General features: G+C 44.3%; 1 protein-coding gene across 1 annotated transcript in view; it reads left to right on the forward strand.

Annotated features, from left to right (window-relative positions):
• LOC119970397 (transient receptor potential cation channel subfamily M member 6-like) overlaps positions 1-25,411 on the forward strand; it is a 282,278-nt gene that overhangs the window by 66,137 nt on the left and 190,730 nt on the right. Inside the window, exon 6 of the mRNA XM_038804950.1 lies at positions 20,622-20,746. Within this exon, the coding sequence (XP_038660878.1) occupies positions 20,622-20,746 (125 nt within the window). The remainder of the gene's footprint in view (positions 1-20,621; positions 20,747-25,411) is intronic.

Raw genomic sequence — 25,411 nt, forward strand, 5'->3', positions numbered from 1 at the left:
TAAAGGGGGCTCACCTGCCAGTGCTCAGATCATTGGGTGAAATTTAACATGCGACGAGGTCTTGCACATCAGCTGGAGAATGTGTGTGAGCGCTGTGCCATTTCTCTCTGTGGGAGCCTATCCAGTTACTTGGTAATCAGGCACTTACCTGGATCATGCGAGCCTTCCAGCCGATTAAGGCCCAGCAAGATGGTATCTCCACCACTGGGAGCTGATGGCTAATCAGAGAAAACAAGGGTGGGACAGTAACTTTCAGCAGCACCTCTCATTTCCATATGTTGGTTCCTTTGATTGGGTGTAGAGTGCCTGTCAATGAGCCCTCCCCTCCTTAAGTAGTTACTTCGGGGTCTTGATTTGCCTCCAGGTGGTAAGGTTGCCTGCATTCTTCCTGGCCTGACCTAGGTCTGGGTAGAATTGGGAAGGCAGCCACTTGCCCACTCAACCCCTCCCCCCACCCTAACTTGCCACAGCAGGGTCACTAATTTTCACCTCTTGATACTGTGTGCAATTTACTTGATTGCACAAGTGTTTCCATTGGACTGCACTTATTTCAAGCGTCACTTGGCTTCAAAATCTTCAAGAGGTTTAGTGTCAAGATGTCAGTCATCCTGGCCCCTCGCTTTTCCTGATCGAAGGGAGAGTAGCAACATCTGGATATATGGGGGGGGGGGGGGAATATAAATTTGGTTTCTGGTAAGACAGAGGCCCCATGAGGGGCGGACTTGAAACAACGGGATATACTCCCCGTGTTATAAGTCAGAATTCTCGCTATGCCCCGCACAGTGAGTTTGGAGGCTGGACCAGGAGCATCCTTGGCGGATTCCCACCTTAAAGGGGCCTTGTTGGAGGCGGGGCACACATGCCAATTGCCATCTAGCCAATTGGGGGTGGGGGAGAGGGGTCGCTGATACCCCTGGGATCTTGCCATCTAGCCAATTGGGGGTGAGGGGGTTCGCTGATGCCCCTGGGATCTTCCCAGTGTCGGTGCAGCCCTCGTCGAGTCAACAGCAGCTTGGAGTTTACTTGGAACGGCCCACGAGGCCTCTTGTCACTCGGCAAATGAATGAGCCACTCAAGTGGAGGCCATAGCCTTCCCTGTGTCTTCGGTTCCTGTAAATGTTATCCAGGTTCCCGAAGGCACCGTCATTTTGAGGCGCCCTCACACTGACATACCTGCCTCAGCTGCGCCCACCTGGGGCTGCTGTTCATCCAGCGCGCTGGCTCCTCTCATTGTATCTCGGGCCAAATCCTGGAAAATTCAATCTGCCGCCGCTTCTGCAGAGCCGGGGCACGGGCATGATTCAAAGGTGCCAAGGTTTCGCCCATAGTGTGGACAGACTGGAAAACAGTAAGTTGCAAGCAGCGAGGGATGTTGGTCATGTGCAAAAAAGTGTCTCCAATCTGAAATGTGAATGCATTTCTACTTTGAGTGGGAGAGCTGGCTGGTGGTGATTTAACCTGAGGATCACCACACCTCAGGCGAGGGGCAAGGTTGAGAATGTGGGGCCTTCATAGTAGTAACTTTGGCCGGTAGGGGATTTGAACCCAAGCTGTTGGCGTCACTTACCAGCTGTCCATGCAACTGAGCAAACCAAACTTCCCTTTATTATTTGGAATACTGCGGGAAAATGCTATAGCTGGATTTAATGCAGAGAAATCGAGAATAGAGGTCTGTTGTGGGATTCACCGTCGGCAGGATCCTCCGCTTTGCTGACAGCATGCCCACTCCTGTACGTTTCCTGACGGCATGGGGTGGTCACAATGGGAAACCCTATTAGCCAGCTGTGGTAATGGAGGATCCCGCTATTGGCGGGGGCGCGTTGCGCAGGAAATCGGGCTGGCAGGACAGAGAATCCTGCCCCTGGCTTTTCATTCTCGAGGTCGGTAGGGGAAATTGGGAAAATTCCTGGTTCAGCCTGCCCACCTTGGGAGAAAGTGCACGCAAAAGCCAGATCTTTGCAGCGGCGGGTGCAGGTTTGAGTCAAGCCAGCCGACCCGGGAAGAAATGTGGAGGCAGTCATGGGGATGCTAGCTACAGAGGCGGGGTGTTTAAAAGATCCATTTAAAATGCCCCCATGTCAACCTCTATCATTCCACCCACCCCCATGGCTCCTCATGCCTCTTGCCACTCCACCCCCCCCATACACACTCAGGCCTCTCATGGCCCCTCGGCCATGCTGTGTCACTTATATGCCTATTGAGTCACTGTACATATTATAACTTGACCGGAGACCATGGGGTTTGGACCATTAGGTTCCCCGTGTCTTCACCTGAATATGATCTTCCCCGATGAGGGGGGTGGGACAAAACCCTTAACCAGGGAACCCTGGGACATAAAAACCCCAGCCCAACTGTGGGCTGGGCACGGGAGACCTTCAGGGAGTAGTGTGTGCAGTTAAGTAAGTCTTTTTAAACCATTTTGTTCCAATCCAACATCGTTCCTCATGGTCACTTTGCCTGGATGTTACACTGGTGACAAGTGTAAAGGTGGAGCTGTAAGAGACACCAATTCCTCAGGACACAGCCCACTTCGAAAAGGCCTCAGGAGGCCTCCGAACAGACAACAGGTATGCTGCTTATTGGGATGTTGGAGGCGTTTGACGCCAAGATGAGCGATTGGAACGAATACATTGCGAGAGGATGCAATATTCTTTTCGCCTCAATGCAATTATTGGCAATGAGTGGCAGATGGTTTGTGGAGCCACAAAATACAGCACCATAAAAAGTTTGACCTAACCGAAGCTGCCCAATATGCGTTAGTTCGCGGAGCTGATCATGTTGGTGGGTGACCACTCTAATCCCAAGCCGTCCATCATGGTGAGGTGCTTTCATTTCCACACCGCCATCTAGCACTAGGGAGAGTCAGTGACTCATTTCCTGGGCGCCTGAAATAGCTCACTGAAATTTGCGAGTTTGGTCCTACGCAATCAGAGTCACTGCGGAACTGACTGGTCTGCAGCATCCGGGATGCGGCGACCCAAAAGCACCTGCTGGCCGAGGCTCAGCTAGATTTGCAAAAGGTGGCCAAATTACTTTATCCAGGGAAAGTGTGGAGAAAGGGGTATAGGAGCTGCAGGCGATGGCCATCCTCTACTTGGGGCAACAGAAGGAGCACGGATCATCCCCTCTCCTGGGCCAAAGTTCCAGACTCCCGTCATAGGGGTCGTCCTTCCTGAAACACATACCATCGGTGACGGGCTCCTGAGGATTGGATCCAATGGCCCCCCACTCCGGAGGGCCCCAACCAAATGGGGAGATACGTCAGACACATTTCGTAGATGGCGAGTTAGATGACCGCCAGCACTTCCATTGTATCGCACGCCAAGGATGGCACTGCTTCATGTCACCATCCTGTGCCATTTTCCAAAGGATTATGGAAAACATACTTTGGGGGTTACCACAAGTTGCAGTTTACCTGGACGACATTTTGATTACAGGATCATCTAGCGCGAACATATGGGGGGCGATTCTCTGAGCCCCTCGCCGGGCCGGAGAATCGCCGCAACCGTGCCATGATGCGCCGGCGCAAATGGCAGCGAATCCACGCACCTCGGAGCCGCCGATCCTCCGGCCCGGATAGGCCGAGCAGCCACTCCGACACAACAGAGTTCTGCCGGCGCCGTTCACCCCTAGTCATTGCCGGCGGGAACTCTGTGGGAACGCTCGGGGGGTGGTCTGGGGGGGGGGGGGGGGGGGGGGTCGGGGAGCGGGTCTCCTTCACCGGGGGGGGCTCCGATGGGGTCTAGCCCACGTGAAAAATCTAGCCATGAAAAATCTCACGGATGTACTTCGAGAAAAGTGCGTATTCCACATTGCGAGGTAGACAGGTATGGATTGCACCCGGTCGACGACAAGGTGAGGGCGATCCGGCAGGCCGCCGTACCAAAGGACCCGATGAAACTCCATTCCTTTTTGGGGTTGATAGATTACTCTGGGAAGCTTATCCCAAATCTGGCAACTGTGTTGGCTCCATTACTCCTGCTGTTAAAGAATGGCCAGTGATGGTTTTATGACCCACTGCCACGTGTGGCTTTTACGGAGGTGAAGTGACAACTCTCATCCTTATGACCATAAGACAGAGGAGCACAATTAGGCCACTCAGCCCATTGAGTCTGCTCTGCCATTCAATCATGGCTGATACTTTTCTCATCCCCATACTCCTGCTTTCTCCCCATAATCCCTGACTCCCTTATTAATCAAGAACCTATTTATCTTCTTCTTAAAGACATTCAGTGATTTGGCCTCCACAGCCTTCTGCGGCAAAGAGTTCCACAGATTCACCACCATCTATCTGAAGAAATTCCTCCTCATCTCTGTCTTAAAGGATTGTCCCTTTAGTCTGAGATTGTGTCCTCTGCTTCTAGTTTTTCCGACAAGTGGAAACATCGTTTCCATGTCCACTCGACATGACATGAATGCTAAAGTACACCCCTGGTTTATCCCTCTTGACATGAATACTAAACAGGCACCGGAGTGTGGTGACTAGGGGCTTTTCACAGTATGTTTATTGCAGTATAAGCCTACTTGTGACACTAATAAAGATTATTAATATTATATGTGTACTCCACCAAATCTGGCATCTTATGTAACCCCGATATTTAGATCTGCTGCTTGTCTTGTTTTCTTGAGTGGCTTAGAATTTGAATCATGGTTTGTTTTAGTTATCAGTTTGTCATCTCACTGTTTTGGTTTTGTTCCAGCAGTTTGGAAGTGTGATATGTTGACGGTAACCAGTATTTTCTTTACATTTGACGATTCTTACGATGCCATTGACCGTCATGGCTTTGATTCCTTACCCTCACCATTTGTGACCCTCTTGTAAAATCCCCCATAGCCATGAATACCGTAGGACATAGCATAGGATAGTATAGAATCCCCAATTAAAATAGTTAAATAGAACATTAGGGTGTTAAATGACACAGTAAAACGCTTCAGGGTGTTTGCACATATCAGAAGCCTCAACGCATAAGTGGCATTTCTTCAAGAAATGTATCTTCATATTCAAGATAACACTAGATTACGCAAAGCATGAGTTGGCCAGGTTTTTCACTCTAATTTTCACAGCAAGGCCAGGAGAATGGCAGTTTTGATAAATAAGAGGGTCCAGTTTTCCCCCACAAATGTGATCTCAGACCCTGATGGATGATCCATGATAGTTAGCTTCTTCAAACTTCTGTAGTCTTGGTAAATGTCTATGTCCCCACCTGGGATGACACAGAATTTATCACAGCTCCTAACCTCCCTTCAGGGGAGGTTAACTGTGTTTTGGACCCAAAATTATATCACTCAAATTTTAAGACCTTTGCGCTTTCTGGCGTTTCCAAAGCTCTCTCTTCCTTCATGACTCAAGTGGGATGTGTGGATCCTTGGCGTTTCCTACTTCGAGACACAAAAGACTTCTGTTTTTCTCTGCTCACGCTTATTCATGCATCGTCTATTTTTTCTTCTCCATGCAATAAGAGCCATTGAATATTCACCCTTTAGTTACACCAGACCACGTGCCCCATTCCCTGGACTTAGCTCTTACACCCAAGGCTAAAGGCTGACCTCCATGGTGGTTTGATACAGCCGTATTATCCAAAAGGAAATCTTGCAAGCCTATATCCATCAGCATAGACAACATCAGTAAAACGGTTAAGTCTGATTCCATTTCCCCTCAATATTGTGGGAAACCCTTAAGGAAGTCCTTCGAGAAACATAATATCCCATAATGCATACACTTTTAAACAAAGAAAATTAAAACAGCAAAAGCTGGTAAACTCCATTTTAGAAATGGATCAGCATTATCCCATTGCTCCCACCCCCTAGTTCTATGTATACAGGCTAAGGCTCCATGCATAATTTGATTTACTCTCCACCAATCAAATGATATGCATGTTACAATAGTCAAAGGGAACATTTTATGACCATGGGAACAAAGCTGGTCACCTAATGACATATCAGCTCAGGTGCCAGTCTGCTTCCTAATTTATTTCCCAGATACATGCGTCATGAGAATCTCTCTTTAAGAAATGTTTGTATGCTCAAGTTACTGCAGTGATGTCAGAGTTTGGGTGGAGCTGAGCTCTGGCTCTGCTTTTTAGTTTCAATTTGAGAAAAGCTTGGGTGTGTCTGTGTTTTTTTGGTTTTGTTTTAGTGTTGGAGCTGCAGCCAGCCAAAGAAGGTGTAATGGCGATCCCTCTGCCATCAAAAGACTATCTCTTGATCATTTGGTGAATTCAGAGTGACAACTGTTCTCAGTAGTGAATTTAAACCTGATATGCTTCTGTTAAAAGTTTTTTTTAATGTCACATGGATGTTAAAACTAAAGTTTAAGGATTACTTAGTGTTGTATTCTTTGGGGGTTGTATTTGAATTGATGGTTGCTATGATGTTCACTGTATGTTTTAAAAAGGTGAACTGAGTTCACAGAATAAATATTGTTTTGCTTTAAAAATGCTGTTAGATGTCTGCTGCACCACACATGTAGAGTGGGCCGTGTGCTATCCATACCACAATCTAGTAAAAGTCGTGGGTCACGTGAACCCCATGATACACTTTGGGGTTCTCTAAACCCTGGCCCATAACAAATTGGGGGCTCGAGGGGGATAAAAGTCTATCTGTTGGATTGGCTTAGTGAATTTAAAGACAGTGAGGGGTGAGCATATTGTGGGTGCTTTCCAGGTGTGGTATTTTAGTTTAATTGGGGAGTATGTTGTGGACAATGGCTCTTTCAGAGGCTCTGAGGTTTTTGGGGTGGAGACGGTCACACGCAATACCTTACGGACAGAGACTAAAAGCAGACTGTTAGATTTGGCAAAAACATAGAACATAGAACATAGAACACTACAGCGCAGTACGGGCCCTTCGGCCCTCGATGTTGCGTCGACCTGTGAAACCACCTGAAGCCTATCTGACCTACACTATTCCATTTTCATCCATATGTCTATCCAGTGACCACTTAAATGCCCTTAAAGTTGGCGAGTCTACTACTGTTGCAGGCAGGGCATTCCACACCCCTACTACTCTCTGAGTAAAGAAACTGCCTCTGACATCTGTCCTATATCGACCACCCCTCAATTTAAAGCTATGTCCCCTCGTGTTGGTCATCACCATCCGAGGAAAGAGACTCTCACTGTCCACCCTATCTAACCCTCTGACTATCTTATATGTCTCTATTAAGTCACCTCTCAGCCTTCTCCTCTCTAACGAAAACAACCTCAATTCCCTGAGCCTTTCCTCGTAAGACCTTCCCTCCATACCAGGCAACATCCTAGTAAATCTCCTCTGAACCCTTTCCAAAGCTTCCACATCCTTCCTATAATGTGGTGACCAGAACTGCACGCAGTACTCCAGGTGCGGCCGCACCAGAGTTATGTACAGCTGCAGCATGACCTTGTGGTTCTGAAACTCAATCCCCCTGCTTATAAAGGCTAGCACACCATATACCTTCTTAACAGCCCTCTTAACCTGGGTGGCAACTTTCAGGGATTTATGTACCTGGATGCCGAGATCTCTCTTTTCATCTACACTACCAAGAATCTTGCCATTAGCCCAGTACTCTGCATTCCTGTTACTCCTTCCAAAGTGAACCACCTCACACTTATCCGCATTAAACTCCATCTGCCACCTCTCAGCCCAGCTCTGCAGCTTATCTATGTCCCTCTGTATCCTGTAACATCCTTCAGCACTATCCACAACTCCACCGACCTTCGTGTCATCTGCAAATTTACTAACCCATCCTTCTACACCCTCTTCCAGGTCATTTATAAAAATGACAAACAGCAGTGGCCCCAAAACAGATCCTTGCGGTACACCACTAGTAACTGAACTCCAGGATGAACATTTGCCATCAACCACCACACTCTGTCTTCTTTAAGCTAGCCAATTACTGATCCAAACTGCTAATTCACCTTCAATTCCATACTTCCTTATTTTCTGCAATAGCCTACCGTGGGGAACCTTATCAAACGCCTTACTGAAATCCATATACACCACATCAATAGCTTTACCCTGATCCACCTGTTTGGTCACCATCTCAAAAAACTCAATGAGGTTTGTGAGGCATGATCTACCCTTCACTAAACCGTGTTGACTATCGCTAATCAACTTGTTCTTTTCAAGATGATTATAAACCCTATCTCTTATAACCTTTTCCAACATTTTACCCACAGCCGAAGTAAGGCTCACAGGTCTATAATTACCAGGGTTGTCTCTACTCCCCTTCTTGAACAAGGGGACAACATTTGCTATCCTCCAGTCTTCCGGCACTATTCCTGTCGACAAAGACGACATAAAGATCAAGGACAAAGGCTCTGCAATCTCCTCCCTGGCTTCCCAGAGAATCCTAGGATAAATCCCATCTGGCCCAGGGGACTTATCTATTTTGACATTTTCCAAAATTGCTAACACCTCCTCCTTTTGAACTTCAATTCCATCTAGCCTGGTCGACTAAACCTGAGTGTTCTCCTCGACAACATTGTCTTTCTCCAGTGTAAACACTGACGAAAAATATCCATTTAACGCTTCCCCTATCTCCTCTGATTCCACACACAACTTTCCACTACTATCCTTGATTGGCCCTAATCTTACTCTAGTCATTCTTTTGTTCCTGATATACCTATAGGAAGCCTTAGGGTTTTCCTTGATCCTATCCGCCAACGACTTTTCGTGTCCTCTCCTCGCTCTTCTTAACTCTCCCTTTAGGTCCTTCCTGGCTAACTTGTAACTCTCAAGTGCCCTAACTGAGCCTTCATGTCTCATCCTAACATAAGCCTTCTTCTTCCTCTTGACAAGTGCTTCAACTTCCTTAGTAAACCACGGTTCCCTTGCTCGACAACTTCCTCCCTGCCTGACAGGTACATACATATTAAGGACACGCAGTAGCTGCTCCTTGAAAAAGCTCCACATTTCAATTGTACCTATCCCCTGCAGTTTCCTTCCCCATCCTATACATCCTAAATCTTGCCGAATAGCATCATAATTGCTTTCCCCCAGCTATAATTCTTGCCTTGCGGTATATACCTATCCCTGCCCATTGTTAAAGTAAACATAACCGAGTTGTGATCACTATCACCAAAGTGCTCACCTACATCTAAATCTAGCACCTGGCCGGGTTCATTACCCAGTACCAAATCCAATGTGGCCTCGCCCCTTGTTGGCCTGTCTACATACTGTGTCAGAAAACCCTCCTGCACACACTGCACAAAAACTGACCCATCTATAGTACTCGAACTATAGTATTTCCAGTCAATATTTGGAAAGTAAAAAAACACTGCAGTTAACATTACCTGACAAAATGCGAAAAGGTGAGGTAATTATGGCGGTGGCTAAGCATTTAAAATTGCCTGAGATACAGTCTGACTCATTGGAAATGGCAAAAAATTCAGTTACAAATTAAATAAATGAAACATGAGAAAGAATTAAAGCAGCTTGAATACGAAAGAGATAGAGAGGAAAAAGAGAGAGAAGAAAGGAAAACAGATAGAATAGCCGAAGCAGAACAAAGAGAAAGAGAGAGAGAGGAAATGAAAGAGAGAGAGAGTTTGAACTTCGGAAAATGACCATGAGACATGATAGTCAGCTAAGATTGGCGGATTTAATGGGAAAGATACAGTTTGAGGAGAGTGATGAGGATAAACAGAAAGAGCGTCAAAGTCGAAGGCTTGGTGGGGATCTATTTAAATATGTCCAAGCATTCCCAAGGTTTGACGAGAAGGAGGTAGAAGCCTTTTTCATTTAATTTGAGAAGGTAGCTAAACAAATGAAATGGCCACAGGACATGTGGGTATTACTGATTCAATCGAAGCTGGTAGGTAGGGCGAGTGAAGTGTTTGCATGACTACCGGAGGAGGTATCTGGGACGTATGAGAAGGTGAAAAAATCCATCTTGGCTGCATATGAACTAGTGCCTGAAGCCTACAGACAAGGGTTTAGAAATTTAAGGAAAGAATTTGGTCAAATATACATGGAGTTGAAAGGATCAATCAGAGTAATTTTGATAGGTGGATAAGAGCTTTGAAAATAGACCAAACATATGAAATTTATACTTTTGGAGGAGTTTAAAAATTCAATTCCTGATGTAGTGAGAACTCATGTGGCAGAGCAGATAATTAAAACTGCAAGATTAGCAGCAGAAATGACAGATGATTATGAATTAGTTCATAAATCAATGCTTGTTTTCCGACATCAGTTTCAGCCTGTGAGGGATAGAAACTGGGGACATGAGAAATACTCAAGTGGCAAAGGCAAAGGTGAGCTGATCAGAGATAACAAGGAGAGTGTACCTCAGTTTAAAAAAGAAATCCAGAAGGGTGGAAATGAAATGAAAAGTTTCAAATGTTTTCACTGTAATAAACTAGGCCATGTAAAGTTACAGTGTTGGTGGTTAAAGAAAAGCACTGGGAAGGCTGATATGGTAAAACAGGATAAGACAGTGGGGTTTGTTAAAGTGGTAAAGGAAATCCCAAGTGAAGCGAAGGAGGTGCAAAAGATTTTACAGCCTGATCAAGAGGTGATTGATAAGAAGGTGCCAGATCTCTTTAAAGAATTTACTTGTGTGGGTATAGTTTACTCATGTGTATCAGGAGGAGCAGGTAAAGGAGTCACATTTTTAAGAGATACGGGAGCTAGTCAATCTTTAATGGTAAGAGATGAGGAGTTATGTAGTTTGGGAAGAATATTGCCAGAAAACGTGGTAATATGTGGAATTCAATGTGAGAGGAGTAGTGTTCCATTATATAAGGTAAGATTGGAAAGTCCAGTGAAGAGTGGTGAAGTCGTAGTAGGAGTGATAGAGAAACTATCTTGTCCAGGAATACAATTTATCTTGGGTAATGGTATAGCTGGATCGCAGGTGGGAGTGATGCCTACTGTGGTTGATAAGCCAGTGGAAAATCACACAATTGAAGTGTTGAAGGACGAATATCCTGGGATTTTTCCGGATTGTGTAGTAACAAGGTCGCAAAGTCACAGGTTAAGACATGAGGAGAAATCAAAGAATGACGGTGAAGTTGAAGTGCAATTATCAGAAACAATTTTTCATCAGATGGTTGAAAAAGAACAAGAATAGGTGGGGGATGAGGCAGATATTTTTAGTTCAGGAAAATTGGCGGAGTTACAACCGAAAGATGTAGAAATAGGGCAGCACAGTGGCGCAGTGGTAGCACTGCAGCCTCATAGCGCTGAGGTCCCAGGTACGATCCTGGCTCTGGGTCACTGTCCGTGTGGAGTTTGCACATTCTCCAGGTGTTTGTGTGGGTTTCGCCCCCACAACCCAAAGATATGCAGGGTAGGTGGATTGGCCACACTAAATTGCCCCTTAATTGGAAAAATGAATTGGGTACTCTACATTTATTTTTAAAAAGATAGATGTCGAAGTAAAATGGATGTATCGGAAAGCATATACGGAAGAGGAATCTGAGTGTATACCAGAGTGTTATTACTGTAAAAATGATGTCTTGATGAGAAAATGGAGGCCTTTACATATGCAAGCGGATGAAAAGTGGGCAGTAGTTCATCAAGTAGTATTGCCGGTAGGGTATGCGAGTTGCACATGAGGTACCAGTGGGAGGTCATTTGGGAATAAGGAAAACTCAAGCTAAAATCCGAAAACATTTTTATTGGCCTGGACTACATAAAGGTGTAGTTAAATTTTGTCAATCATGTCACACATGTCAAGTGTTAGGGAAACTGCAAGCAGTGATAAAACCAGCGGCATTAATACCCATAATTTGAGGAACCTTTTACAAGGGTCTTAATTGATTTCATCGGACCGCTAGGAAACAAAAAGTGGGAATCAATATATTTTGACAATAATGGATGTGTCTACTAGGTTTCCAGAGGCCTTTCCAGTATGTAATATTACAGCTAAAAAGATTGTGGAGGAGTTACTTAAATTCTTTACTAGATATGGACTACCCACAGAAATACAATCTGATCTAGGATCAAATTTTACCTCAAGGTTATTCAAAGAAGTTATAGACAGCTTAGGAATAAAACAATTTAAATCAACTGCGTACTATCCAGAATCGCAGGAAGCGTTAAAAAGGTGGCATCAGTCATTAAAGACAATGTTGAGGGCTTATTGCCACGATTATCCAAAGGATTGGGATAAAGGAATTCCATTCGTACTGTTTGCAATTAGCGATGCACCTAATGAGTCAACCAAATTCAGTCCTTTTGAACTAATTTTTGGTCATGAGGTAAGAGGACCACTTAAATTGATTAAGGAAGAATTGGTGAGTGAGAAATTGGAAATTACATTATTGGATTACATGTCAGCTTTTAGGGAACGATTAAATACAGCAGGTGAATTAGCTAGACATTTAAAAGTTGTACAACATGTGATGAAACGGGTAGCTGACAAGAAATCCAAAGTTCGTAGTTTTGCCAGTGGAGATAACGTTTTAGTGTTGTTACCAGTGGTAGGTGAACCTTTAAAAGCAAAGTTTTGTGGACCTTGTCAAATTGAAAGGAAATTTAGTGAGGTGAATTATGTGGTAAAACGCCAGATAGAAGGAAGACTCACCGAGTGTATCATGTGAATATGCTTAAAAGGTACTTTGAAAGAGGAGAGAAAAAGGGGGAGGTTTCAATGATTCTAACTCAAAGTGACAAACCAAATCCAGATGACTGTGAATTTGACATACCTCAAATTAAATTGGAAAGTGAGGATGTTCTTAAAAATTGGGATAAATTGTTGAGTTACCTTCCAGAGGAAAAACGGACTGACCTGAAAGAGTTATTGGTATCACATGGGCAAATTTGTAGAGATAAATTGGGAAGTACTAAATTGGCTATACATGATGTGGATGTGGGAAATGCTGTTTCAATTAAACAACATCCAGATAGACTTATTTGGGATTTATTTAGGCTTACTTAACCCTTCAAAATTGGCACAGGTTAACAAAGAGATTGAGAGTATGCTTAAAAATGGCATAATTGAAGTGAGTTGCAGCCAATGGAGCTCACCCATCATAATGGTACCTACACCAGATGGTACCCAGCGGTTGTGTGTGGACAAAAGAAAGGTTAATGCAGATACAAGAATGGACTCTTATCCTATCCCATGTTTGAAAGATTGCATTGAGAAAGTGGGACAATTAGATTTTATTTCCAAACTGGTTTTACTTAAAGGTTACTGGCAGGTACCTTTATCCGAAAGGGCGCAGGAGATTTTAGCTTTTGTGACTTCAGATGGTATGTACAATTCAAAGTTATGCCATTCGGCATGAAAAACGCCCCAGCCATATTTCAACGGTTAACTAACAAAGCCGTTTCAGGATTACCCAATTGTGCGGTATACATCGATGATCTGGTCATTTTCAGCCAGACATGGAAAGAACATTTAAAACATCTGATGGAGTTATTCGATTGACTTCAGGAAGCGGGTTTGGTGGTAAACCTAGCCAAAAGTGAATTCGGAAAAGCCCAAGTCACTTTCTTTGGCCATACAATCAGACAGGACGAATGGTCCCATGGGATGTGAAACCAAAAGTTATTGGGGAGTTTACAATACCCATGACACAAAGAGAAACAATGCGATTTCTTGGCGTGATTGGATTTGATCGAACATTTGTGCAAAATGTTTGTAGCGTGGTTGCTCCACTGATGGACTTGTTGAAGAAACGTCGAAAATTTCAGTGGACAGCGGAGTTTCAACAGGCAGTTGACTGCCTGAAAGCTGTGATAACCAATGCTCCTGCGTTGGAGAATTACAAGGGACTCTGTGATCAGATTGAACAAAAGTATATGATTTTAAAGAGAAATGCCGAGGCTTAGAGACATGGATGGATCGTGCAGAGACTTTCTTGTTCAAGGAGACTGTCAATGGAGAGGGATTTCAGTATGAGGAAGAAGAACAATAAAATGGGCTATATTATTGTACCTGTTTGCGTGTTTTGTTTTTTTAAAAGAAAAAGTATATTTACTGTGTGCATTTATGAAAGGATAATGAAAAGGTGAAAAATGAAACCATCTTGAAGGTGATGATTTATTTTTTTTCTTGGGGCAGGTGTCATGAGAATGTCACTTTAAGAAATGTTTGTCTGCTCAAGTTACTGCAGTGATTTGAGAGTGTGGGTGGAGCTGAGCTCTGGCTCAGCTTTTTAGTTTCACTTTGAGAAAAGCTTGGGTGTGTCTGTGTTTTTGGTTTTGTTTTAGTGTTGGAGCTGCAGCCAGCCAAAGAAGGTGTAATGCTGTTCTCTCTGCCATGTAAAGACAATCTCTTGATCATTTGGTGAATTCAGAGTGATAACTGTTCTCAGTAGTGAATTTAAACCTAATGTGCTTCAGTTAAAATGTTTTTTTATGTCTTATGGATGTTGAAAGGAAAGTTTAAGGATTACTTAGTGTTGTATTTTTTGGGGGTAGTATTTGAATTTATGGTTGCTATGATATTCACTGTATGTTTTAAAAAGGTGAACTGAGGTCATAGAATAAACATTGTTTTTCTTTTTAAAAATGCTGTTAGATGTCTGCTGCACCACACCTGTAGAGTGGGCCGTGGGCTCCCCATACCACAATCTAGTAAAAGTCGTGGGTCAGGTGAACTCCATGATACACTTGTGGTTCTCTAAACCCTGGCCCATAACACGTGACTCCTCTTTCCAACCCCTCTGATATTAATCTGACCTTTGCTTCCTATTATCATAACCTATATAAATACGATCCTTCTTGGATGGCGCGACAATGGTTAACTTCCTGAATAATGTAGATATCTCTTCTGTAGATGTGGACAGGAGTAGAGGCTTAGATGATCTGCTGCACTGTGGTGAGATAACAAATTGTGTAAGCGGTAAAGCTCCAGGCCCTGACGGCTTTCCTATCGATTTTTACAAAAGGTTCTCCACTCAACTTGCACCCTTGCTGCTGGACATGTTCAACGACTCAATTTATCTTGCGTGCCTGGCCCCTACATTAACTCAAGCCTCCATTTCACTTATTCTCAACAAAGACAGGGACCCAAAGAGTGTGGCTCTTATCAGACTATCTCTCTCCGAAATGCCAATGTAAAGTTACTAGACAAGGTGTTGGCACACCGTTCAGAGCCATATCACCCTGACACAGTCTCTGAGGACAAAACTGAATTCATAAACGGTAACCGACTATCTGCAAATGCATGGCATCTCCTCAACATCATACATTTTCCAGCTGCCTTGACTGCCACCTGAAGTTATTGTCTTTCTCGATGTGGAGAAGGCTTCTGACTGAGTGGAATGGGAATACATATTTACAATTTTGGGTAGGCTTGGGTTTGGCAAAAAAATAATTTCATGGACTTGCCTTCTATATGCCTACCCCCACCACAAGTGTACACACTAACTCCTCGCATTTGGAGCACTTTCACTCGGGGAACCCCTCAATGGTGTCCACTGTCCCCACTGCTATTTGCTTTTGCAATTGAACCTCTATCCATAGCCCTAAGATCATCCAAGCTGCTGAAGGATATCCTTTGAGCTGGTGTGGAATGTTGTGTATCCTTGTATGCTGATGACCTTTTACACATTACAAACCTTGTTCCCTGTCTCGACGACATAATGAACATTCTCAGTACCTTTGGCTCTTTTTCCAGCTATAAACTGAACATTAACAAAAACAAGTGTTTTCGAGTTGGCACCAGAGCCAAGCAAACCCCCCCAGGTGCTCTGCCTATTCCGTATATCTAATGCCAGCTTTATTTGCCTAGGCATCAACATAGCTCATTCGCTCCCGACCCTTCATAGAACAAATTATTCGAGCCTGATTGCTAAAGTTAAGACAATTTACACTGCTGGTAGAATTCATTCCATAAAAATGAATTTTCTACCCAGATTTTTTTTCAACGTCTCCCCATCTTCTGACAAAAATGATTTTTTGCCATTGTTAATAAGCTAATATCCTTGTTCATCTAGGTGGGCAGGTCCCCTAGAGCCTGCAGAGCAATACTTCAGAAGGGGAGATGAATTGGTGGTGCAGCTCTTCCTAATTTTTTGTATTACTATTGGGCGGCCAATATCCAAAGAATCCTGACATGGTATCACGACCCAACTCAAACTCATGCCGATGGAGGCTCATTTCTGCTGCTTATCCTCTCTTCCTGCCTTGGTCTGTGCTCCACTCCCTTTCTCTCCCTCGAAATTCACGTCAATCCCGTTGCGATATCTACTCTAAAAATATGGAAACAATTCCTTCAACATTTCAATCTTATCACTCCTTCCCTCATGGGCCCTATTTGCAATAACTGCTTGTTTTTGCCCTGCTTTCTTGACTCGGTGTTCATTTTGTGGAGGGGGAAGGGAAACTGTGGCAAACCTGTTTGTGGATGGAAACTTTGCCAGTTTCAGTGAGCACGTGGATAAATTTAATTTATCTAATTCTAGGGCCGATTCAACGGAAAATATTCTGTGTCCGGATTTTGGTGCATTTAGCGGGGTGTTTCTCAGCACTAGCCGAGCCAAGAAAGACCCCGCTGTTCAATGGCACCTTGCTATTTTTTTGGCCTCGGCGAGGAACCTCCCGTCAAGTCCGCACTTTAGTCATTTGCTGCACTGATGAACTCAGCTCGCCAGTGCAGGAAGACTACTTATGGATGTGGGAGCCATTTTTTAAACGCAGCCCCGATTCTCAAAGCCCCTCACCATCCCCACCGAGGTCTGTGGATGCAACACTTCACCCAACCTTCCCCTTCCAGGGTCCTCCAGCTCCCCCTCTCACCCTACCTCTTATGGGTAACCCCATGTCTGACCCCACGCACAAGCACCTGGGCACCTTGGCACTGCCAAGCTGGCACCATGGCAGTGCCCCTGCCAGCCTAGCAATTCCAAGATGACCAGGTGCCAGTGGGAGTGCCAGGATGACCTCTGCTCAAAGACCCAGGGATATCCAATGCCTGGGAGACACTCCCAGATGCTCTTACAACTGGTCCATATTTGTGTGGACCAATACTAAACAATGGCCTGGCGTGGTCCCACAGGCATGGCCGGTGAATTCCAGGTCCTGGGAGAATCCGGCGAACGTATATTAAATGATCCTATGGCTCATTTAAATATTCATATCTGGATCTTGCCCACCGTTAAATCTCACTAGACGTTTTGGGTATCGCGAATCACGCGACAAGGCTGTTACATCACGCCCCTAGTCTTCATCACTATTTCCAAGTCCATGGTTTTGTTTGCTCACGTTTTCATTCTTCCCTCAGCCAACCCCCAAGTGTTGGGGAGGATTCTGTCTGTACCCCAATCAGTAGTGGCTCTATTTCATGACTGTATGATCTCATGATATCCTCTGGACCCTCCCCTCTTTAGAAGGTGAGAGGGGCCTGTGAGGCTGAGCTTGGGCTCTGCCTCATGGACAATAGGTGGGCGAAGGTCCTTGATAGGGTCAGCTCCATGTACTCCTGCGCTTGATTAAACATAATTCAATTTAATATTCTACACAGAATTCACTTCACCAAAGCCAAATGAGTGGATTTTCCTCCAATACAGAAAACAAATGTGACAGATACTCGCTACCTCCGCTGACCGCTCCAACATGTTTTGGTGCTGCTTAAATCTGTTTGACTTCTGGTCATCTTTTCTTGACACTCTTTCCAAAATTCGGGACCCTAACCTACAGCCCTGTCCTTTCACAGACATATTTGGAATCTCACCCATACAGACCAGTCTCACAAAGATTGAAATAGACGTTATCACATTTGCTTCATTAATAGATTGCAGGCTGATTTTATTAATCGGGTATTCCCCCAATCCACCCAGTGCTGCATCCTGGTCAGAAGACCTCATGTCTTTTTTATATCTGGAGACGACTAAATATGTCACACAAGAACACAATAACTAGGAGCAGGAGTAGGCCATCTGGTCCTTCAAGCCTGCTCCGCCATTCAATAAGATCATGGCTGATCTTTTGTGGACTCAGCAACACATTCCCACCCGAACGCCATAACCCTTTATTCCTTTATTCTTCAAAAAACTATCTATCTTTATCTTGAAAACATTTAATAAAGGAGCATCAACTGCTTCACTGGGCAGGGAATTCCATCGATTCACAACCCTTTGGGTGAAGAAGTTCCTCCTGAGCTCAGTCCTAAATCTACTTCCCCTTATTTTGAGGCTATGCCCCCTAGTTCTGCTTTCACCCGCCAGTGGAAACAACCTCCCCGCATCTATCCTATCTATTCCTGACAAAATTTTATATGTTTCTATAAGATCCCCCCCGCATCCTTCTAAATTCCAACGAGTACAGTCCCAGTCTACTCAACCTCTCCTCATAATCCAACCCCCTCAGCTCTGGGATTAACCTAGTGAATCCCCACTGCACACGCTTCAGTGCCAGTCCTTCCTTTCTCAGGTAAGGAGACCAAAACTGAACACAATACTCCAGGTGTGGCCTCACTAACACCTTATACAATTGCAGCACAACCTCCTTAGTCTTAAATTCCATCCCTCTGGCAATGAAGGGCAAAATTCCATTTGCCTTCTTAATCACCTGTTGCACCTGTAAACCAACTTTTTGCGACTCATGCACTAGGATACCCAGGTCCCTCTGCACAGCAACATGTTTTAATATTTTATAATTTAAATAATAATCCCGTTTGTTGTTATTCCTACCAAAATGGATAACCACACATTTTTCAACATTGTATTCCATCTGTCAGACACTAGCCCATTCACTTAAGCTATCCAAATCCCTCTGGAGACTTCCAGTATCCTCTGCACGCCTTGCTTTACCACTCATCTTAGTGTCGTCTGCAAACTTGGACAAACATTGCACATGGTCCCCAACTCCAAATCATCTATATAAATTGTGAACAATCGTGGGCCCAACATTGATCCCTGAGGGACACCACTAGCCAACCAGAGAAACAGCCATTAATCCCCATTCTTTGCTTTCTATTAATTAACCAATCCTCTATCCATGCTACTACTTTACCCTTAACGCCATGCATCTTTATCTTATGCAGCAACCTTTTGTGTGGCACCTTGCCAAAAGCTTTCTGGAAATCCAGATAGACCACATCCATTGGCTTCCCGTTGTCTACCGCACTGGCAATGTCCTCCAAAAATTCCACTAAATTAGTTAGGCATGGTCTGCCATTTATGAACCCATGCTGCGTCTGTCCAATGGGACAATTTACATCCACATACCTGGCTATTTGTTCCTTGATGATAGATTCCAGAATCTACCCTACTACCGAAGTTAAGCTCACTGGCCTATAATTACACGCTCTCTGCTACCTCCTTTTTTAAACAGTGGTGTCATGTTTGCTAATTTCCAATCTGCTGGTACAACCCCAGAGTCTAGTGAATTTTGGTAAGTTATCACGAGTACATTTGCAATTCCCTCGCCATCGCTTTTAGCACCCTGGGATGCATTCCATCAGCGCCAGGAGACTTGTCTACCTTTAGCCCCATTAGCTTGCCCATCACTACTTCCTTAGTGGTAACAATCGTCTCAAGGTCCTTATGTGTCATAGCCTCATTTCCATCAGTCACTGGCATGTTATTTGTGTCTTCCACTGTGAAGACCAACCCAAAAAACCTGTTCAGTTTTTTCCTCATCTCCCATTATTAAATCTCCCTTCTCATCCTCTAAAGGACCAATATTCACTTTAGCTACTCTTTTTTGTTTAATATATTTGTAGAAACGTTTATCATCTGTTTTTATATTCTGAGCAAGTTTACTCTCATAATCTCTTACTTTTCCTTATAGCTTTTTAGTAGCTTTCTATTGCCCCCTAAAGATTTCCCAATCCTCTCGTCTCCCACTAATCTGTGCCACTTTGTATGCTTTTTCCTTCAATTTGATACTCTCCCTTATTTCCTTAGATATTCACAGTCGATTTTCTCTCTTTCCACAGTCCTTCCTTTTTGTTGTTATAAACTTTTGCTGAGCACTGTGGAAAATCGCTTGGCAGGTTCTCCACTGTTCCTCAACTGTTTCACCGTAAAGTCTTTGCTCCCAGTTTACCTTAGCCAGCTCTTCTCTCATCCCATCATAATATCCTTTGTTTAAGCACAAAATACTAATGTTTGATTTTACCTTCTCACCCTCCATCTGTATTTTAAATTCCACCATATTGTGATCACTCCTTCCGAGAGGATCCCTAACTATAAGATCATTAATCAATCCTGTCTCATTACACAGGACCAGATCTAGGATCGCTTGTTCCCTTGTAGGTTCCATTACTTACTGTTCTAGGAAACTATTGAGGATACATTCTATAAACTCCTCCCCAAGGCTGCCTTGACCGGTGTGGTTAAACCATTCGATATGTAGATTAAACTCCCCCATGATAACTGCTGTACCATTTCTACAAGCATCAGTTATTTCTTTGTTTATTGCCCGTCCCACCGTCATGGTGGTTTAAACTGAGGAATTTCTTGCTGGAAGTCAACCGTTTGTATCTTTCTTCAAAGAATTGATTGCTGTCAACTGTAAGATTACTCTTTCATTTTTGTATAATTTATTGTTGTATCCTGGGTGGGGGGGAGGGGGCTGAATTTATGTCTATGTATTGTTCTCTCTTTTCCCTTCTCCCTTCCTTGCTTCAAAACCAAATAAAAAAAGTTTATTAAAAAAAATTATTATATTTAACAACTGTGTCCTTTTTCTCTCTCTAGTTACAGGATAATTAACATTGGATGTTGTGATTTTTAAAATAGGAACTTCTCGACATGTTGGCGATGCAGTAAGAGATCACACTTCCCCATATTTACGAAAGATCTGCATAATAGGAATTACACCTTGGGGAGTCATCGAAAATCACCGAGATTTGATCGGACGAGATGTAAGTAACCTGGGCGGGATTCCCTCGTAACTGGCCGGATGGCCTGGCGTGAAACACTCCGGCGTCGGGCTGACCGGAAGGTGTGGAATCCTCCGCACTACCAGGGGCTAGGCCAGTGGCGGAGGGGTTGGCGCCACGCCAACCGGTGCTGAATGGCCGGCGTGAGTGCAGAACCGTCGTTGTAGTTCCCCGCATGCGGAGACCAGCCGGCGTGTTCCTGAGCATATGCAGGGGGGATCTTGTTCGCACCGGCCATGGTGGAGCCCAACAATGGACGGCGTGGAAGGAAGGAGTGGCCCCACGGTACAGGCCTGCCCGTAGATCGGTGGGCCCCGATCGTGAGCCAGGCCACCGTGGGGGCCCCCCCGGGGCCGGATCCCCCCCGAGGACTCACCTAGCCGGCCTCCAAGCCAGGTCCCGCCGTGATGGACCATGTCCACTTCATGCCGGCGGGACTGGCCAGAAACTGACGGCCGCTCGGCCCACCGGGGCCCAGAAAATTGCCGGGAGCGCGCTGCCAACGGCCCTCGACCGGCGCGGTGTAAACTCCGCCCCCACCCGAAAACTGATGCCGGAGAATACGGCAGCCGCTGTCGGAGTGGCGGGGCAGGATTTATGCTGTCCCCGGGGATTCTCCGACTCAGCAGGGAGTCAGAGAATCCCGCCCCTCATGTCTGACTGACCAAGCCATTCTATTTGCTAATAAAATAGCGTTAGTTTTTTGAAAATTAATTCACGTGCTGTGGGCATTGCTGACAAGGTCAGTATTTATTACCTGTCCTTGCTATCTTCTTGAACCATTGCAATCTGTGTGATGTAGTTTACATATAGAGAGCTGTTAGGAAAGAAGTTCCAAATTTTGATCCAGTGACAGTGAAGGGAGGATTCTATAGTTCCATTAACAAGCAAAGTGGATGATGGGGATCCTGTAGATGTAGTATATGTGGATTTTTGGAAGGTGTTTGATAAGATGCTGCTCGGAAGTTAATTCACTAGGTTATCACATGGGGTTAGAGATAATTTATTAGCTTGGATAGAAGACTGACTGGTGGACAGAAAACAGAGTTGGTTTCTACAAATATCTAACACAAAAAAGTGTGGCTGAGGTAAATATTGGTTCTTTAGAGGTTGAGAAGGGGGATTTCATAATGGGAGATGAGGAAATGGCTGAGGAACTGAACAGGTTTTTTGGGTCGGTCTTCACAGTGGTAGAGACAAATAACATGCCAGTAACTGATGGAAATGAGGCTATGACAGCTGAGGACCTTGAGACAATTGTTATCACTAAGGATGTAGTGATGGGCAAGCTAATGGTGCTAAAGGTAGATAGGTCTCCTGGCCCTGATGGAATGCATCCCAGGGTATTAAAAGATATGGCCAGGGAAATTGCAAATGCACTCGTGATAATTTACCAAAATTATTGTTATTTAAATGATAAAATATTAAAACATGCTGCTGTGTAGAGGGACCTGGATATCCTAGTGCATGAGTCACAAACATTTGGTTTACAGGTGCAACAGGTGATTAAGAAGGCAAATTGAGTTTTGTCCTTCATTGCTCGAGGGATGGAGTTTAAGACTAGGGAGGTTATGTTGCAATTGTATAAGGTGTTAGTGAGGCCACACCTGGAGTATTGTGTTCAGTTTTGATCTCCTTACCTGAGAAAGGACGTACTGGTGTTGGAGGGTTTGCAGAGGAGATTCACTAGGTTAATTCCAGAGCTGAAGGGGTTGGATTATGAGGAGAGGTTGAGTAGACTGGGACTGTACTCATTGGAATTTAGAAGAATGAGGGGGGGATCTTATAGAAACGTATATAATTATGAAGGGAATAGATAGGATAGACGTGGGGAGGTTTTTCCACTGGCGGGTGAAAGCAGAACTAGGGGGCATAGCCTCAAAATAAGGGAAAGTAGATTTAGGAATGTGGTTAGGAGTAATGTCTTCACCCAAAGGATTGTGAATCTATGGAATTCCCTGCCCAGTGAAGCAGTTGAGGCTCCTTCATTAAATGTTTTCAAGATAAAGATAGATAGTTTTTTGAAGAATAAAGGAATAAAGGGTTCAGGCGGGAGAGTGGAGCTGAGTCTACAAAAGATCAGCTATGATCTCATTGAATGGCGGAGCAGGCTCGAAGGGCCAGATGGCCTATTCCTGCTTCTGGTTCTTATGTTATTATGATAAATGGGTCTTTTTCTGGATGGCAAGATGTAACTAGTGGGGTTCTACAAGGTTCGGTCCTTGAGTCCAAACTATTTAGACTCTGTATAAATGACTTGGATACAGGGATAGAAGGTTCTACAGCCAAGTTTGCAGATGACACTCAAATAGGTGGGACAGTAAGTTGCAATGAGGAAATAAAAGCCTTACCAAGTGATATAGATATGTTAGGAGAGTGAGACAAAAAGTAGCAGATGGAGTTTAGCATGGATAAATGTGAGGTCGTGCATTTTGGTTGGAAAAGTGGGAAGGCAATGTATTATCTAAATGGGGAGAGACTTTGGGGTGCTCCATTGCAGAGGGATCTGGGGGTCCCTTTTTTTGAGGAAAGGTGTAATGGCATTGGAGGTAGTTCATTGCATGTTCACTAGGTTGGTTCCAGAGATGAGGGGTTTGTCGTCTGAACAGAAATTGAAGAGTTCAGGCCAATACTCTGGAATGAGTGGAGATCAAATTCAAATACACAAGATGGTAAAAGTTATGGATTAAGTAGATGTGGAGTGAATGTTTCCTCTTGTGGGGCATTCTAGAACGAGAGGCCACAGTCTTAGGATAAGAGGTAGAAAATTTTTAATTGAGTTGAGGAGAAACTATTTCTCCCAAAGGGTTGTGAATCTGGAATTTGCAAGGCCCAGAGTGAGGTAGATGCTGAGCAAATTTAAGGAGTTAGATTTTTAATTGGTAATGGGTTAAAGGGTTATGGAGAATGGGCAAATCGGTGGAGTTAAGGTCAGGATGAGAGCAGCCATGATCAAATGCTGGAGCAGATTCTCTGGGCCAAATGGCCTAATTCTGCTCCTATATCTTATGTCAGGATGCTGTGTAGTTTGTGGTATGTGGCTTTGAGGGCAACTTGCAAGTAGTGGTGTCATGATGCATCTGCTGCCCTGATTCTTTTCTGTGGTAGAAGTGGTGGGTTTGGCAGGTACTTTCAAAGAAGCTTGGTGTGTTTCTAGGGTACATCTTGCAGATGGTATTCACTGCTGGCACTGTGCGTTGACAGTGGAGGGAATGATGTTTAAGGTAGTGGATAGAGTGTCAGTCAAGCGAACTGCTTTGTCCTGGATGGTGTCAAGCTTCTCAAGTGTTGTTGGAGCTGCACTATCCAGGCAAGTGGAGAGTATTCATAGAATCATAGAATTTACAGTGCAGAAGGAGGCCATTCGGCTCATTGAGTCTCAACCGGCACTTGGATTCCCATAATGGAAAGAGCAACCTACTCAAGCCCACACCTCCAGCCTGTTCCCGTAACCCAATAGCCCCACCTAATCTTTTGAACACTAAGGGGCAATTTAGCATGGCCAATCCACCGAACTTGCCGAAGATGGTCACTGCCTGACACTTGTGTGATACGAAAATTACTTGCCACTTATCAGAATATTTTTTGTGACATAATTCCATTTACCTGTAATCAATACAATCTGACATGTTTCCTCTGACAACCTCCAAAATATGGACGTAAAAATACAAATAAAATTAGAACACTAGAGTGCGCGCTTTTTCAACTAATACAACTGATAAAGTAAAATTCAGTGCAATTCCGGTAGCCTATACAGAATCATTGGTCGAGTTTACACTTTGGGTAGAAATTGTATTCAAAACTGCGCTAACGTTCTGATGTGACCATCAATTTACTCGGAACACGATTGGAAGTAAACTGTGGTTTTAATAGACTTACAACTGAGCCTGCCTGCGACCAGAAGAACTGAGGGCAGGCTCACACGGCTGCAGCGCTTTATACTTCCGGTAGTGGGAGGGGCCATGGGTGGAGCCATGGGCGGAGCCGAACATGGAGCCCTGTACAAGCTCCTCATCTCCCCCTGTGGGCAGAGCTGCGCAACGGCTCACAGACAGAGCCCACAAGGACACAATACAATACAGTGTGAATACAGAGCCCACAAGGACACAATACAATAGAGTGCGAATTACATTCACCACACGTTCAGAAATTTTATTTTTCAAATTTCCCCCTAAACATATTTGCATATCACAGATCTGAAAAGCTGTCATGAACCTGTACAATTAGGCAGTGTTTTAGAAAGTCATTTGAAATTTAAACATTTTGCTAAAAAGTACTCCTTGATATTTAAAAACATTAACTTGGTGCAATTCATTCATCATTAGAATTTTGGTGTTACAAAAATCAGCATTTGTTTGTGTAGTGCTATTTCTAGTGCGTTATCAGACTTATTTCAATTCTTTGGTGTGCGCCACAACCTGCTTGGCTCACCCAACACTCAATGATACCAGTGAAGAAAAGCAGCACAAGCCACACTAATAGTGACCTCTATGAGGCTGCCTGTCCAAGTGAATCGTGGTAAATGCAGCATTACACAACAATGAATTTTTCTCCCAGGATGTCTGGACCCCAATTTTAATTGATTTTAAGGATGACTTTCAAAAAAGGCAGAACCATTTGCTTGCTTTATTTGTGTATAGTAGTCAG

This window comes from Scyliorhinus canicula, chromosome 8 (assembly GCF_902713615.1).
Source record: "Scyliorhinus canicula chromosome 8, sScyCan1.1, whole genome shotgun sequence".
NCBI classification, from domain to species: domain Eukaryota; kingdom Metazoa; phylum Chordata; class Chondrichthyes; order Carcharhiniformes; family Scyliorhinidae; genus Scyliorhinus; species Scyliorhinus canicula.